The sequence below is a fragment of the Pezoporus wallicus genome, unplaced genomic scaffold, assembly GCF_028554395.1.
Source record: "Pezoporus wallicus isolate ANWC-B61680 ecotype Strahan unplaced genomic scaffold, APGP_CSIRO_Pwel_v1 scaffold_3294, whole genome shotgun sequence".
NCBI classification, from domain to species: Eukaryota; Metazoa; Chordata; class Aves; order Psittaciformes; family Psittacidae; genus Pezoporus; species Pezoporus wallicus.
Window position 1 is genome coordinate 518,750 of NW_026635478.1, and position 12,430 is coordinate 531,179.

Sequence of the window (12,430 nt, forward strand, 5' to 3'; positions counted from 1 at the left end):
ATATTTTTATGAGTGTTTCTGAACTGTCTCCAATTATGTGCTTTTTAGACATCAGTTTACATTCCTCTTCAAAACAATTCCCCCCCCCCCCCCCCCCCCCCGTAGCAAATGAAAACTTAAGATGTTTATGTGTCTTTCTCCTTCTGGGTAACATTTGAGGTATTCTAAATGGTATTTTGTAGCTTTTAAGTGTATAGCTTTTGAGATGGATGAAGGCAGCATCATCTAGCCAGTTTGTAACTACAGCAAGTGTTGAGGATAAGTACTTCTATTTTTATACTGGGTGATGGTATTTACATCTCAAACATGGTTTGGGAATAATTCTGTGGAATACGCAGAGGGAAGGATGCAAAACTTAAGTGTTAGTATAAAAACTGAGGAGACCAAAGCTTGGAAACCTTTTTTATAACAGTGATGATGTACCTTCAAAGAGTACCTCTCAGCAAATAAAGTCTTGTTCCGCATTGACTGTTAAGGAGGCAGGTGTGAGTATCTTAAGTAAAGGACTTCTAAACCACTGATAAATAATGAAGAATCTACTGCACACATTTTATTTACCTTTATGATATTCAAGAAATTAAAATGTTTGGCTTTTCTACCCTGAACAGCTTTGAAATTGTTTTTTTTTCAGAGGGTATTCTGCAGGAAAAAAGGTTATGGTCCATTTGAGTTCCATCTTGTCCAGGACTGGTTTCTTATCTGCTGCCAGGATGGCAACATTACTTAGAACTGTGTGCCCCAGCCTCTTCTGGATGCGTTCAGTAGCAGCTTGTAAGCAGGCCCCGCTGCAGAGTAAGTAGTGATGAAACTGTAGAAATCCTGTATTAAAATTTGTTCTTCGAGAACCTCTTTCCTGTGCTGCTTAAAGTAATGGAAGTGTGGAAGTCAATTTTTATTTGAACACAGTCAAGTCTGATATTCCATCTTCTCTGCTGATAATTAAAGGGGATCTTGTTTTGGCTTTTTTTCCTCTTAAAGCTTCTGTGGTCCACATATGGTGCTTCTCTAATTTATTAATTTGCTTGTAAATACCACTGCTCTTACCACTGTGTTTGATTTTAATTAAATTTAAATCTATTTTTTTTTTAAATGGTGGTGAGAAAAAAAGGCTACAGCAAGATCTCATTACTCAATATAAACAGCAAAGTGAAAACAGGCAATGTTATTTCTTACCTTTTTATGTGTGTTTTGGGTGTCAATAGGTAGATGCAGTGGAGGTAGTAAAGGCTATAGAAAAGACAGGAACTGAGAAAATATAACGGACATGTTACATTTTAGAGGTTAGTGGGCAAGGAGGAGAAAGAAATCTTAGGAAGAATCCTAGGAAGAGATACGAACTATTTGCAGCAATATCTTGACAGAGCTTTATGATCTTAAAAGTATCTTTTAACTTAAATGATTCTATGAAAAAATGGAAATGGAATTGTGGGAAAACTCAGAAGAGACTTTGGGTGGTGTGTGATCCAACTTCCCACTGGGAGCAGGCTCAGCTCTGCAGTCACACCAGGTTGCTCAAGGCCTCGTCCAGCTTCGCCTTTGAAGTCTCCAAGAGTAGAGATTGCACAAGCCTGGCTGGGCCCCAGTCCCACTGTGCCTGGCTGGCCTTATGAGGAAAATGTTTCTCTGTGTATCCAGCCAGAGCCTCTCGTTTCAACTGAGGGTGGGGTTTCATGTCCTTCCACTGTGCACCACTGAACAGACTGGCTCCCTCACCTCAGTAACCCCAACTGTCATAAACAGTCACTGCAGGCTACTTCTGGGTTTCCCCAAAGCTGCCTCTGCTTCAGGCTAAGCCAGCTCCCATCCCTCAACCTCTCCTTGCAGAGCAGGTGCTGCAGCCCTGACTATCTAGGTGGGCCTTTGTTGAACTTGTGCCAGTTCATCTTTTATTAAAGGACTCCAAACTGGTCATAGGGCCCAGATGTGGTATAATAGGTGCTGAGCAGAGGGAGAATCCCATCCCTCCATCCACTTAGTACAGTCCTGGATGCTTTTGGCTTTCTTTACTACTTGTAATTTACTAGTGATTTCTTTGCCTGGAGTGGAGCTGCAGGAACCTGAGGAAAAGGGTAAAGTTCTCTGGGATTACTGCAACCAAGACATGATAGTTTTGTGTTTTGTATAGCACATATAGAAGTCACCAGTGAAGTAAAAATTAGATTTTTTTTTTATATAATAAATATTGCTATGAATGAAATTATGATCATGCATGTAAGTCATAAGGTAATGTTCTTTGCACATATAAAGAATATGCTCAAATGATCAAATCTGTAGGTATTTTGTTCATACTGTGGTTTTCCTTAGGAAAACAGTACAACTGGAAAGGTAAATGTAGACCATAGCTACCTATATACTGTATTTTTTTTACTACACTATAAATCTGTGCAGTAAAGTGAATGTCTGTTTAGAAAGTATTTGGGTTTTGTTAATTGAAAACTGACAATGATTATAATCCCCAATTCAGACTTAGAATGAAAATGTAAACATTCTTAAACTTGGCACAGCTCTGCTTGGTTTTACATGTAGTGTTTTGTTTTGGTGTTTTTTGTGGGTTTTTTTGCAGATGGAGTTGTGTGTCGTGCTTGCCATAAATCTACATATTCAGTTCTCCCTGAAGACTACAACTGGTACTTAAATGTGCTTTAATATGCGGCCTTTTCATGTGACATTTATTCCAGGGCTGTTTTCTCTGTTGTGAAGTTATCATATAATGGAATCAAATACACCAGTTTTGGATATCCATAATAATTTCAACTAACGTACTGTTTCTGATCATAACAATTATGAAGTCAGCATTTCAAAAAGTAAGCATAATGAAAAATCATGCAGGGCTCATTCTAAACATGGTGCTGACCCCAATACCCCTGCAGTTTTATTTATGAAAATACGTAAAAGCAGTTGTTTTCACTGATGCTTGTTGTTAAGACAAAGTCCAGGTATTTTTGTCTGCTGCATGAGAAAGTTGTGTAGAAACCATGAAAGACAATACAAGTATAATGGCAAACACCAGCATCTGAGTCCTACAAGGTTTTAGGAAGATAATGTGTCATGGGAACAGGAAGGAAGGTGAAAAAAGTCGTATTTCCTCAAGGAACCTCTCGCTAGTGTCTGTTCATCATGCTCGTCATCTTGTACGAAATGTAAAAATTGGAACCCCAAACAGAATTTCCTATTCTTTTTTTGTAAGTGCCGTACTTCTTATAAAGGCATGTTGTCCTAGACATCATCTTTCCCCATTTGTTGATACAGTTTTACATGTAATTATCTGTAGAGATTTTTTTTCTAACACAGTTACTTTCTTTTAGCCCTTTCTTCCTCTTCATCCAAAAAAGAAACATGAAGATGATGGTGAGGAGGGTAGAAAGGGAAAAGGGGCAGAATAGAGGAGGTTCAGATCAAGTATTTGTGACTGTTAATTTAAAAGGGTTTATTTTATAGAAGATTCTTAAGAATTCATAAATGCAGGGGCAAATCTAGTTTTCTTTGGGACTTGGGCTATTTATTTGTTCAGTGTTTCTGAAAATTGTAAAGTGTATATTTGAGGTTTTATTTTTATAGCAAAGTGGAACTTGCAGTGACATCAGATTTGAAGACAATTGTCTGCTACCACCCGTCGCTTGAGATTCCATATGAGCATACAAAAGTAGGTCCAAATGTATATTTATATTTTGTGCTCTTGTAAAGGCATAAGTAGTTTATAATTTTGAGTCTTGAGGGTATCTTTTTTTCATTTGAAATACTGAGATACTTTTTAGCATGTGATCAGCATGTCTGTGAAGTTAGTGAACAATTAATGTAGCTGCTGCCATGAGGACCTTGTTCTTAGGTGAATTGAGGGAAAGTGGCAGAGAAAGAAATGCTCAGATAGCACAGCCTATAGTAACTCAAATAGAAATACATGAGGCACTCAGATACTTGTGCACTTCAGAGAAAACTAGTGTCTGTATGAGTGTACTCCTCAGGAGGATGTTTGGAATGCAGGTTTTAGTTCACCTGTCCTGATGTACAGATGCTGCAGTCTGGGCAAGAGAATATAACAAAGTGCTGCTGTTTTCAACTCAAACTTTGAATTCTCTTCAGTACTCTTGGTTTATAAACACTACAAAAAAACTTTATAAATATCAAATTTTTATCTATCAGCAGTACTTACAGTGTGTTCTTTACACAGATAAAAGTAAGTTTAGAAAAGCTTTTCTAGTGTATACTATTTGTTTCAATTTCCAGTTCTCATGCTAGTAAAACAGTACAAATGGTAGCCATGTTGCTGAAGTACCCAATGTAAAAATTCTCCATTGAAAACCTAAGACATTTTAGCACTCTTTGCCGGCAAGTTATATACCAGTATTTTTAAATGTATCAGTTGCATATATCTCAGGAAAAGACTAAACCAAGGAAAAATGCTTGTAATGGTGCTAGGAGTTAGGTTTCAGGTTGAGAACAAACATCTCGGTCTTAGCAGATGCACAAACAATTAGGAAGTGATATTCTTCTCCAAGGTACACATCATGTAAAAGCTTTTTTAGTGATGATGTTTATCACTATGAATAAATTTCTAAATAGAAATAATATGAATACTTTTGGATTAGTAGAAGTGAAGCTTTTGAGTCCGCAGGTGAATTTTAAGGGTCAAGTTAGCAGTAATGATGACAGCAGTGCTGATTTTAGGGGTAGTGTAATCAGCTGTAGCACGTGGGGTAATCAGTTTTCTAGACATCTGCTCCACATTGGTGCTTTGGTTGGGTGGGTGGGGGGTGGTGAACAGCTTTTACAATTGCAGGCATTTTTCTGTATGCCTTTGGCTTCAGCTGTCAAGAGTAATGCTATCTGTGTAGCTTGGTTTTTGATTTTTCTCAGAAAAGGGAAATATATATACACTACTGTTTTTATAGCCCATACCACGGCCAGATCCAGTGAATAATAAAGAAGAAAACCTCGATCAAGTTTTGAAATCCAGATTGAATGAAAAAGAGCTAAAGAATGATGAAGGTCCTACAATCGAAGAGCTCAGCAAAATGTTTTACACAACAAAACATCGCTGGTATCCTGTGGGACAGTAAGTATTCTCAATGTTTCTTCCTTTTGGAGGTAAAGGGAAATAGAGGAATAACTTAATGACTAGATTCAGTGTCGGGTAAGTCATATGAGACAGGATACTGTTAGTGCATGGGCTATTGCATAAAATCTTAAATGCAGCATTGTGTAAATGGAAAACTGTATTCCATAAGGGTTTTTTAATGCTGCCCTTTTGGCAGCCTTTGCCACTTTGAAAGATGTCACAGAGGAGAAATTTCTCATACCATCTAGTTAATTACTAGTTCAGGCGGTTATCAAAGTTGCATAAAAGAATCTAGTAGGTAAAACACCGTCAATGGACATGAGCGGACACAGCCTGGAAACTTGCACTATTTCTTAATGACTTTTCAGGAAAAAAAAAAAATTAATAGGCCAGTTCTCAGACTCAAGAATAGTAGAGATTTCCCATTTGAATGGTGAAAGTTGCACCTCTGTGTGCCTTGTATTCAGAAAGCTGGGAGGAGGAGAGCTGCAAAGGTGCATGACAGCTTAAAGAGGAACTATATACACTCAGGTAGGCCCATGAATATACCCAACATCCTGGTTTGTGTTACTTCTTCCCAGTTTCCTACTACATCTTTTGGTAGTTGCTAATTTCATAGCTGTGGAGGCTTGATACAGGCAGAATATATGTTTGGGGTTTTTTTTAATCCCCAGAATACTTTTAATTATTGTGCTTTGGGGGTAGATAAAATGAATGAAATGGTAGAACTTTCTATGGCCAAAGGGTATCTGTCATTTTAATGAGCATCAAACAGGGTCTCCCTTGATTTAGGGTGGGTAATTAAGAGGGAAAAGTAGGGATGATTTTTTTGTTGTCAGAATTTGTTTTTTAGTTTGTCTGCAAAATATTACACTATTTAATGTACAGTCTGGCACCACTCCTTTACACATCAAGTCTCTTTGTTCTGTAGCAATCGCTTTAGCCAGAGGAAAAGCTGATGGTGTAATAAAACTAACTTCAGACAAAGGATTAAGAATAATAAACAGCAGTCTTTGTACCTATTCAGCTGTAGAACTGACTGAATTATTGCATGTTTGTAGCAGACGTAGCAATAGAAATGATCAGCATTATGTAACTCCACAAACAACAGAGATGACATCTAATGAGTGGTGGATAGGCTGTGCTTGTGTAACTTGTGTTTTACATGTCTAACCTGAGATCACTTGCTGGGGGTGAAAGCATGAGGGAAATCCAAGACTGTCCAAAGCTTTCATTCACTGCAGCCTTTTTTTCTTCTAGGTATCATAGAAGACGCAGGAATCCTAATCCTCCCAAAGACCGATAACTGGGACAACTTCTTGTTCATAAGCACATTACTAGTAATCTTTACTGGAAATAAAAATTACGGAAAGTGAGATGTTCGGCAGTTCTGTGCAAGTGCTGTAACAAAAACATGCTTAGCTAAATTTGATTCTTCTACTTCAGCAAGTTGACAGAAAAACGACAAAACTGCACGAATGAAGCAAGGGTTCAGTGATGGCTGTTGTACGAGCATGGTCAGCCAATGACCTAGTCTTAGAGCTGGATGCAGCAGGTGATGGAGTGCTCTGATTAAACTTGGTCAGAGGCTTATCATTGGTAAAGTGAATGCATAGAAGCCTTGTGTCAGAATGGGAAGTCCAGAACTGGACACATTAGGGTTTGGTGTTATTCCGGGAGGATATTTATGTTTTTAGAAATCTAGTAACTGAAATGCAGGTAAGCTTGAACACTGAGGTCTTAAGGAGTATTGATAAAAAGTATTATATGAGGTATTTATGAAAAGAGTGAAAAAATAGTTTTGCTGCTTCTATTATACTTGCAAGATATCTGATTCCATGTTTAATCCAACATCAGCCAAGTGATTGTATTTAAGGCTTATTGTCAGGTACTGGAAACTGGCCAACTTGGTTACGTATTAGCATCCAAGGCATAACAACTTGCCTTTCTAAATCACCCAGGAATCCCAAATAGCTGAGAGAACGTCTGTGTGTATTCATAGTTTGGGGCAGGGAGTTGCTGGGTTTGTGTTTTATACCCCACCCTGTTTACCATTCAGTGAGGATGCTGTGTTCCTATGGAAATCAGAATAGCTGTAGCTCAGCGGAGGAAAAGTTCTTTGCCTCAGCAAGGTAATCAGTGAAGACTCCCAGCTCTTTCTCGCTGATGCGGGGGAAGGATTTGCCCTTTATGACATAAAATGCTTTAAATTAAAAAAGTTTTTGTTTTATTCTACTTCATAGCTTTAGCAATTTGTAGTGCATAAATGTCTCTGCTATTATAATATTTTGTCATCTAGCCTTTTATTTTCCTCAGGAAAATGAGATTCTTTACTCTGGTCTACAGTTTTAGGCATCAGCCTTCAGATAGAAAGGGTCAGCTTGGAACATTATTTATAAGCAGATCCTTATAAATAATCAGAAAATAATTATCCCATGTATGTCATACATTTTGATTGTATTTTCTTTCCAAAGCAACTTGGATAATCTAGGAAGGTTCTTGTTTCTTTGCTTTAGTCTAGTGTCATTTTACCAGCATGTGTTGTCTCCAGGTTCTGCTACAAGTTGAGTACTATATAGTCTCTCATCTTGGTCATTGTTACTCTAAAGAACACTTACTTTCTAAAGTTACTACTGAATAACCTTTTTTCCCTGAATTTCCTGTAACGGGGAGGGATGAGAGAAGGCAGTGTTGGGTGTGTGTAAAAGCCTCCCTTTAAATGCTTCTGGAAAATTGTACATGAAGCTAGTCTAAGTCGTTATGTTGGTATTATTTTTAAAAATGCATTTTTAAATCCAAGTGACAGTTTAGCTGATAGTGGTTTATGATGGCAAAGCATGGAATAGTTTTGTTTATTCTCTGTTATGTTTGTAAGATATCCGAGTCCATGTTTAAGCCTCCATCAGCCAAGCAATTTTGGCTCTGTGTTATATGATGTGTTGCTCACATGATAACATGCTATCATGAAGGAATGTCTGTTGTGTCTGTGAGAAGGATCACTGCTTACTCTGCAAGTTCAGACATGTCAAAATACTTATTTTTTTCTGCTTAAAATATAACTTTAAAAATAGTTTTTAGTAATTTGTAGTACAAAAAATTTTAGTATTTTGATCGATTCATGGTACTGACACTGGTCCATATGTGAGCAGCTTCCATCTCATACTTACTGTTTCATTCATGTCCCACTGTATAAAAATTAAGCCCCCTTTATTTTTTGAAAGCTGAGACCTGATTTGTCACCACTTGACTTTACTCCAGCGTAAGAAAAAGACATCCTTGGACTAATTTAAACTTTGAATTATTTCCCCCCCTTCTTCTCCCTGATACTTTGTCTTAGTGCTGTGTAATACTATTAAGACATTTTGCTTTACAGAAACCTCCTGTTATCACATTTGTCTGTTCTTGCCTGTCAGACCCTGTTTATGATCAAAAATCCACAATCACTGTAGAAATGTTGGATTTCTCAATGTTTCCCAGACATTTTTGGATGCTTTTCAGATATTTTGAGGGCTTAAAACCTATGATGTGCTGGGCTGCTATTTTAAAGTACTTCCTCTTCTGACCAGTTACTGCAGACAGAGTCTAAAACACTTTCACTGTATGTACCCTCTGCCACTTTGTTACTACATTAATTCATAAAATTGATACTTCAAAATCTCTCCCTATCTCATGCTGCCACTCTAAATCTTTCTATGATCTCTTCCACTAATCTTTCTCCTGGGTCATCTGAAGCATGACCTAATAAAAATCCAGCTCTCACAGTAATTCCAAGCTGTCCTCCTGTTTTTCTAGATATTGAACAACTATGTAAAACTGTCTTTATCTGTTTCAGTTCATTTAAAAACTTAGACTTAGAAATTCATCTATTTAATTCTTGTCCCATTTCTATGTGAAAGGATAATCCATTTGAAAATTAGTTTGGGCTGTTTTCTGTTGCACTTGTTAGTTAATTGAAAACCTTAGTTGCCTAGAATATACAGTGTTAAGTCTGCTTTGGTGTCTCTGTAGCCAATTTTAGGCACTTAGCCATTTGTTTTGTATCTAGTAGTTACCAAGTGTTTCAGACCTTACTAGGCTCATTGCTATTGGTAGTACAAAGTTTGGTATGTCTTACTGATTTTTTATTTTTTTTTTAATAATATCGATTCAGACCATTAAAATTGCAGTTCAATCCTAATGAAAAGAAAGGTCTTTCACTTTCTTTAGTTAGACTTGAATTTAAAAAAAGGAAGCATGCTTTTAAAGCAGGTTTTTGCCTTTTTTCCTATGTGCAAATTATGTTGTTCTGCAGATGCTTGGGACTACCACCAGGAGGCAATCTTGAACAGTTACTCAACTGGATTTGTCTGAAACCAAACAGGATTTAGGTATGTCATCAAATTTAACACTGTGAGTGACATACATTAGCCGTTCTTTAAATTTGTAAGTATTTAAGAAAAAGGAACTCCCTAGCAAGTCTGAAAGTGGTTGGATTCAAAGGTTCAAGGGTTCTTTTGTGAGATTTGCCTGTTATGTCTGCAGCATGTGGCAGAGATGTATGTTCAAAAAAAAAAAAAAAGGCGACCCTGCCAGTTTTGAAAACAATGGTGGGGTGTAACAGGACCCAGCTGCCAAATACACCTGTGTTACAAGTTTAATGTCTTTATGCTTCAGCTCCTTGTGATGATTAATGGAGGGAGGAATAGTCCGTCCATCCCTTCCCACCCCTCCAGTTACTCAGTCCTATAGGAAAGTTCACTTCTTGTCCCTGTACTGTTGTAGTGGGTCTGAATTTCAGCTGCTATGTCTAAATTCTGCTGTACTAGAACAAATTGCTGCAGTAGGTCTGTTACAGGTCACAGTAATGACTGATATTTAAAGCCAACACTGCATTTCCCAGTTATCGCAGTTTTTACAAATTTTAGCAGCTGCTCAGCTGTAATTTGACGTCCATTCCACCCTCAAAAGCAGTACAAAGTTATATAATGAAGAGATCAAACAGGTGTGGACTGCATTCCTCTTCCGTAATAGAGGTTTGTTTTAATGCTGTAATATAATAAAACTGCTTAAAGCAAGCTCACCAATCACTAAAATAAACATCGGACAAATTGTGTGCCTACCATAAATATAAGTTGGATTCATCTGTAAGATTGAGATGGCTACTAATTAGACCTCTAGGCCTGAGTTAGTCTTTGTAGGCTACCTTTATAGTCAATTGACAGGGGAAAATAAAATACCTACCCAGGGCAGTTGATCTTTAAGATTTTATTACCTAGAATGTCACACAGATAGTTCTCTGGAGGTGCTTTCTCATCTATGAACAGGGAATGAAACTTAGTTGAGGGTGATATGCCTGCATCAGAACAATGAAAGCAGTTTGACTTTTTTATCATATATGTAAAAGAAAAATACTGATCTTAAGGCAACAATGCTGCTCCTGCTAGCCTTCAATAGCATGTAGTCCATGCATAGGCACTCTGTTTTCTCTGCATCGTTTACATGTTTTTACTGCATAGAGCAATTCACACACATAATTTGTAACTTTGAATAAATTGTATATAGGATTTTAATCTCACCTCTTTATCTTTCAGCATTGGAGGGTTGATTAAATATAATACTTAAGATGTTGTTTCATTCAGTGTGTAGTCAGAGGAGAAGTAAGATAGTTACGTGTTTTACAGCACCTCTTCTAATGAGCTCATGATCACAACTGTTACCTCTAGGTACTTCTAGAAAAGTGAACACAACAAATGATAATGTACTGGGCAACATGCACAGAATTATCTGAAAATTTAAATACTGTTTACACAGCCTATTAGTTCCACTGTATATAAATACAGCTGATAGGATACTGCACTTTTATTAAGTGTCTTGATGTAGGTGAGAAATGATAGTCAAGGTATCACAGAGTTTTTCATTACTTGGAGGCACCACAGGAGGTTGGAATGACCAGTGGAACTGACAAAATTTGCCAGCTAATCCTTCTGAAAAATCAAATAAGTAATGAATATGGAAAACAGTTGTGCTTATATCCAGCTTTACTGCTTGTCAAGATGGAAAACAGTCTTGGGCCAGAGGCATTTTACTGCTTTAAATATGGCCAGTTTTGACTACTACCAAAGTTTACAATTCCCCAGCAAAGGAATCTCCCTACCAGCAAAATAGGAGTATCATGGGGGGGGGGGGGAATCTGGAAGAGCTGTTTTTTAGCTTCTCCTCTGCCAAAACTAGTAGAAGTTTAACTATGTAAGTATCACAGAATATTTAAATGAGTGATGAAAAGGGACTTAAACTAGGCTACCACATTAAGCCATTATCATGTAGAACAAAAATTAACTGAAATAAAAGATTAAACTATTAAAGCATGACTCTATTGTACAAACATCTATTTCCTACTAGATAATGTTAACAGAGCTTTATAGTTTCATGTAAGGACTAGTGTTTCTTAAATACTGCTAGTCTTTATTATTCAAACGTACATTGTATTTGTTTAGACGAATAATAAGCTAAGTGGCATTTTTCTGAAGTCAGCATCTGTAGGAGTTATACTGGACCAGAGCTGTGCCGCAGCAGTCATCTTCATCTTCTGCTTTAGTTAAGAGACAGTGAAGTTTTCAACGGAGTAATAAGCTAACGCCAGGAAGAATTTTTCCTTGATTCCCCCCATTAGTTAACAGTTGGTATTCAGTAGCACAAGGCTCCGCATCCTTTTTCGTATTTTTGTTATTTTGTAGGTTTTAATCCTGACTGGCTTAAGTATGGGATCACTTGTCATTTTCCAAGAGTATCTCATATCTTTATAAAACTGCCTTTCCCCCGCACTGTTTTTTCATACAGTTAAAATCCTGGCATTAGCGATGGGAAAACTGGCAGCAAGTTCCACAAATTTTAGAACTGGATTGAGAAAAAGGATTTCCTATCCAGAGTAGAGGAAAAAAAATTCAGAATTCATGGTAAGTTCACCATAAGCACAGATAAGAAAATCAGCACAGAAATTCCCTCTCTAGAGCACATATTTGTAGGCTCAGCTCTAAAATAAACATGCTGTATGTTGGCTGCATGGGTCACAGTTTGACTTTACATGGCCATAGTTGTTGAAGAAAAAGATTTGAAATGAGCCCAAAGAGGCCACTAGAAAGGCTGAAAGGTGACATGAGTGCATATAAGAGCAGTGGTGGTCCTGACCGAGAGCAGCTGTGATTAGTACCTACACAGTGCTTAGCCAGTCCTTGCTTAGCCTGAGGACAAAATCTCAACTCATCAGAACTCGATGAGTGTTTTGCTTCAATATGACTGTTGAGGTTTAAGCCCAGCTGGTAACTTGGTACCACATACCCCTTTTTCCCACTCCCCACCGCCACTGCAGGCAGGATGAGGTGAATCAAAAGAATGTAA

The 12,430-nt window shown here is 37.5% G+C and overlaps 1 protein-coding gene and 1 long non-coding RNA gene across 2 annotated transcripts; one reads left to right on the plus strand and one right to left on the minus strand.

Annotated features, from left to right (window-relative positions):
* Window positions 1-521: 521 nt before the first annotated feature.
* LOC130607550 (uncharacterized) lies at window positions 522-6,367 on the minus strand. The gene is made up of 2 exons (XR_008974280.1): window positions 6,231-6,367; window positions 522-808 (listed from the first exon to the last, which is right to left on the minus strand). It is a non-coding gene; the product is annotated as an uncharacterized LOC130607550 (long non-coding RNA).
* MRPL42 (mitochondrial ribosomal protein L42) lies at window positions 657-6,432 on the plus strand. The gene is made up of 5 exons (XM_057424723.1): window positions 657-792; window positions 2,564-2,627; window positions 3,559-3,643; window positions 4,890-5,053; window positions 6,317-6,432. The coding sequence occupies exons 1-5, from the start codon at window positions 657-659 to the stop codon at window positions 6,360-6,362; spliced, it is 495 nt and encodes a 164-aa protein (XP_057280706.1). The 3' UTR covers window positions 6,363-6,432.
* The last annotated feature ends 5,998 nt before the right edge of the window (window positions 6,433-12,430 follow it).

Excerpts from the sequence above, each read along its gene's own strand:
- MRPL42 (XM_057424723.1), top strand. The coding sequence starts at position 657 with ATGGTCCATTTGAGTTCCATCTTGTCCAGGACTGGTTTCTTATCTGCT. Across the intron at positions 2,628-3,558 it reads CTCCCTGAAGACTACAACTG|CAAAGTGGAACTTGCAGTGA; the intron begins GTACTTAAATGT and ends TTATTTTTATAG. Across the intron at positions 3,644-4,889 it reads TTCCATATGAGCATACAAAA|CCCATACCACGGCCAGATCC; the intron begins GTAGGTCCAAAT and ends CTGTTTTTATAG.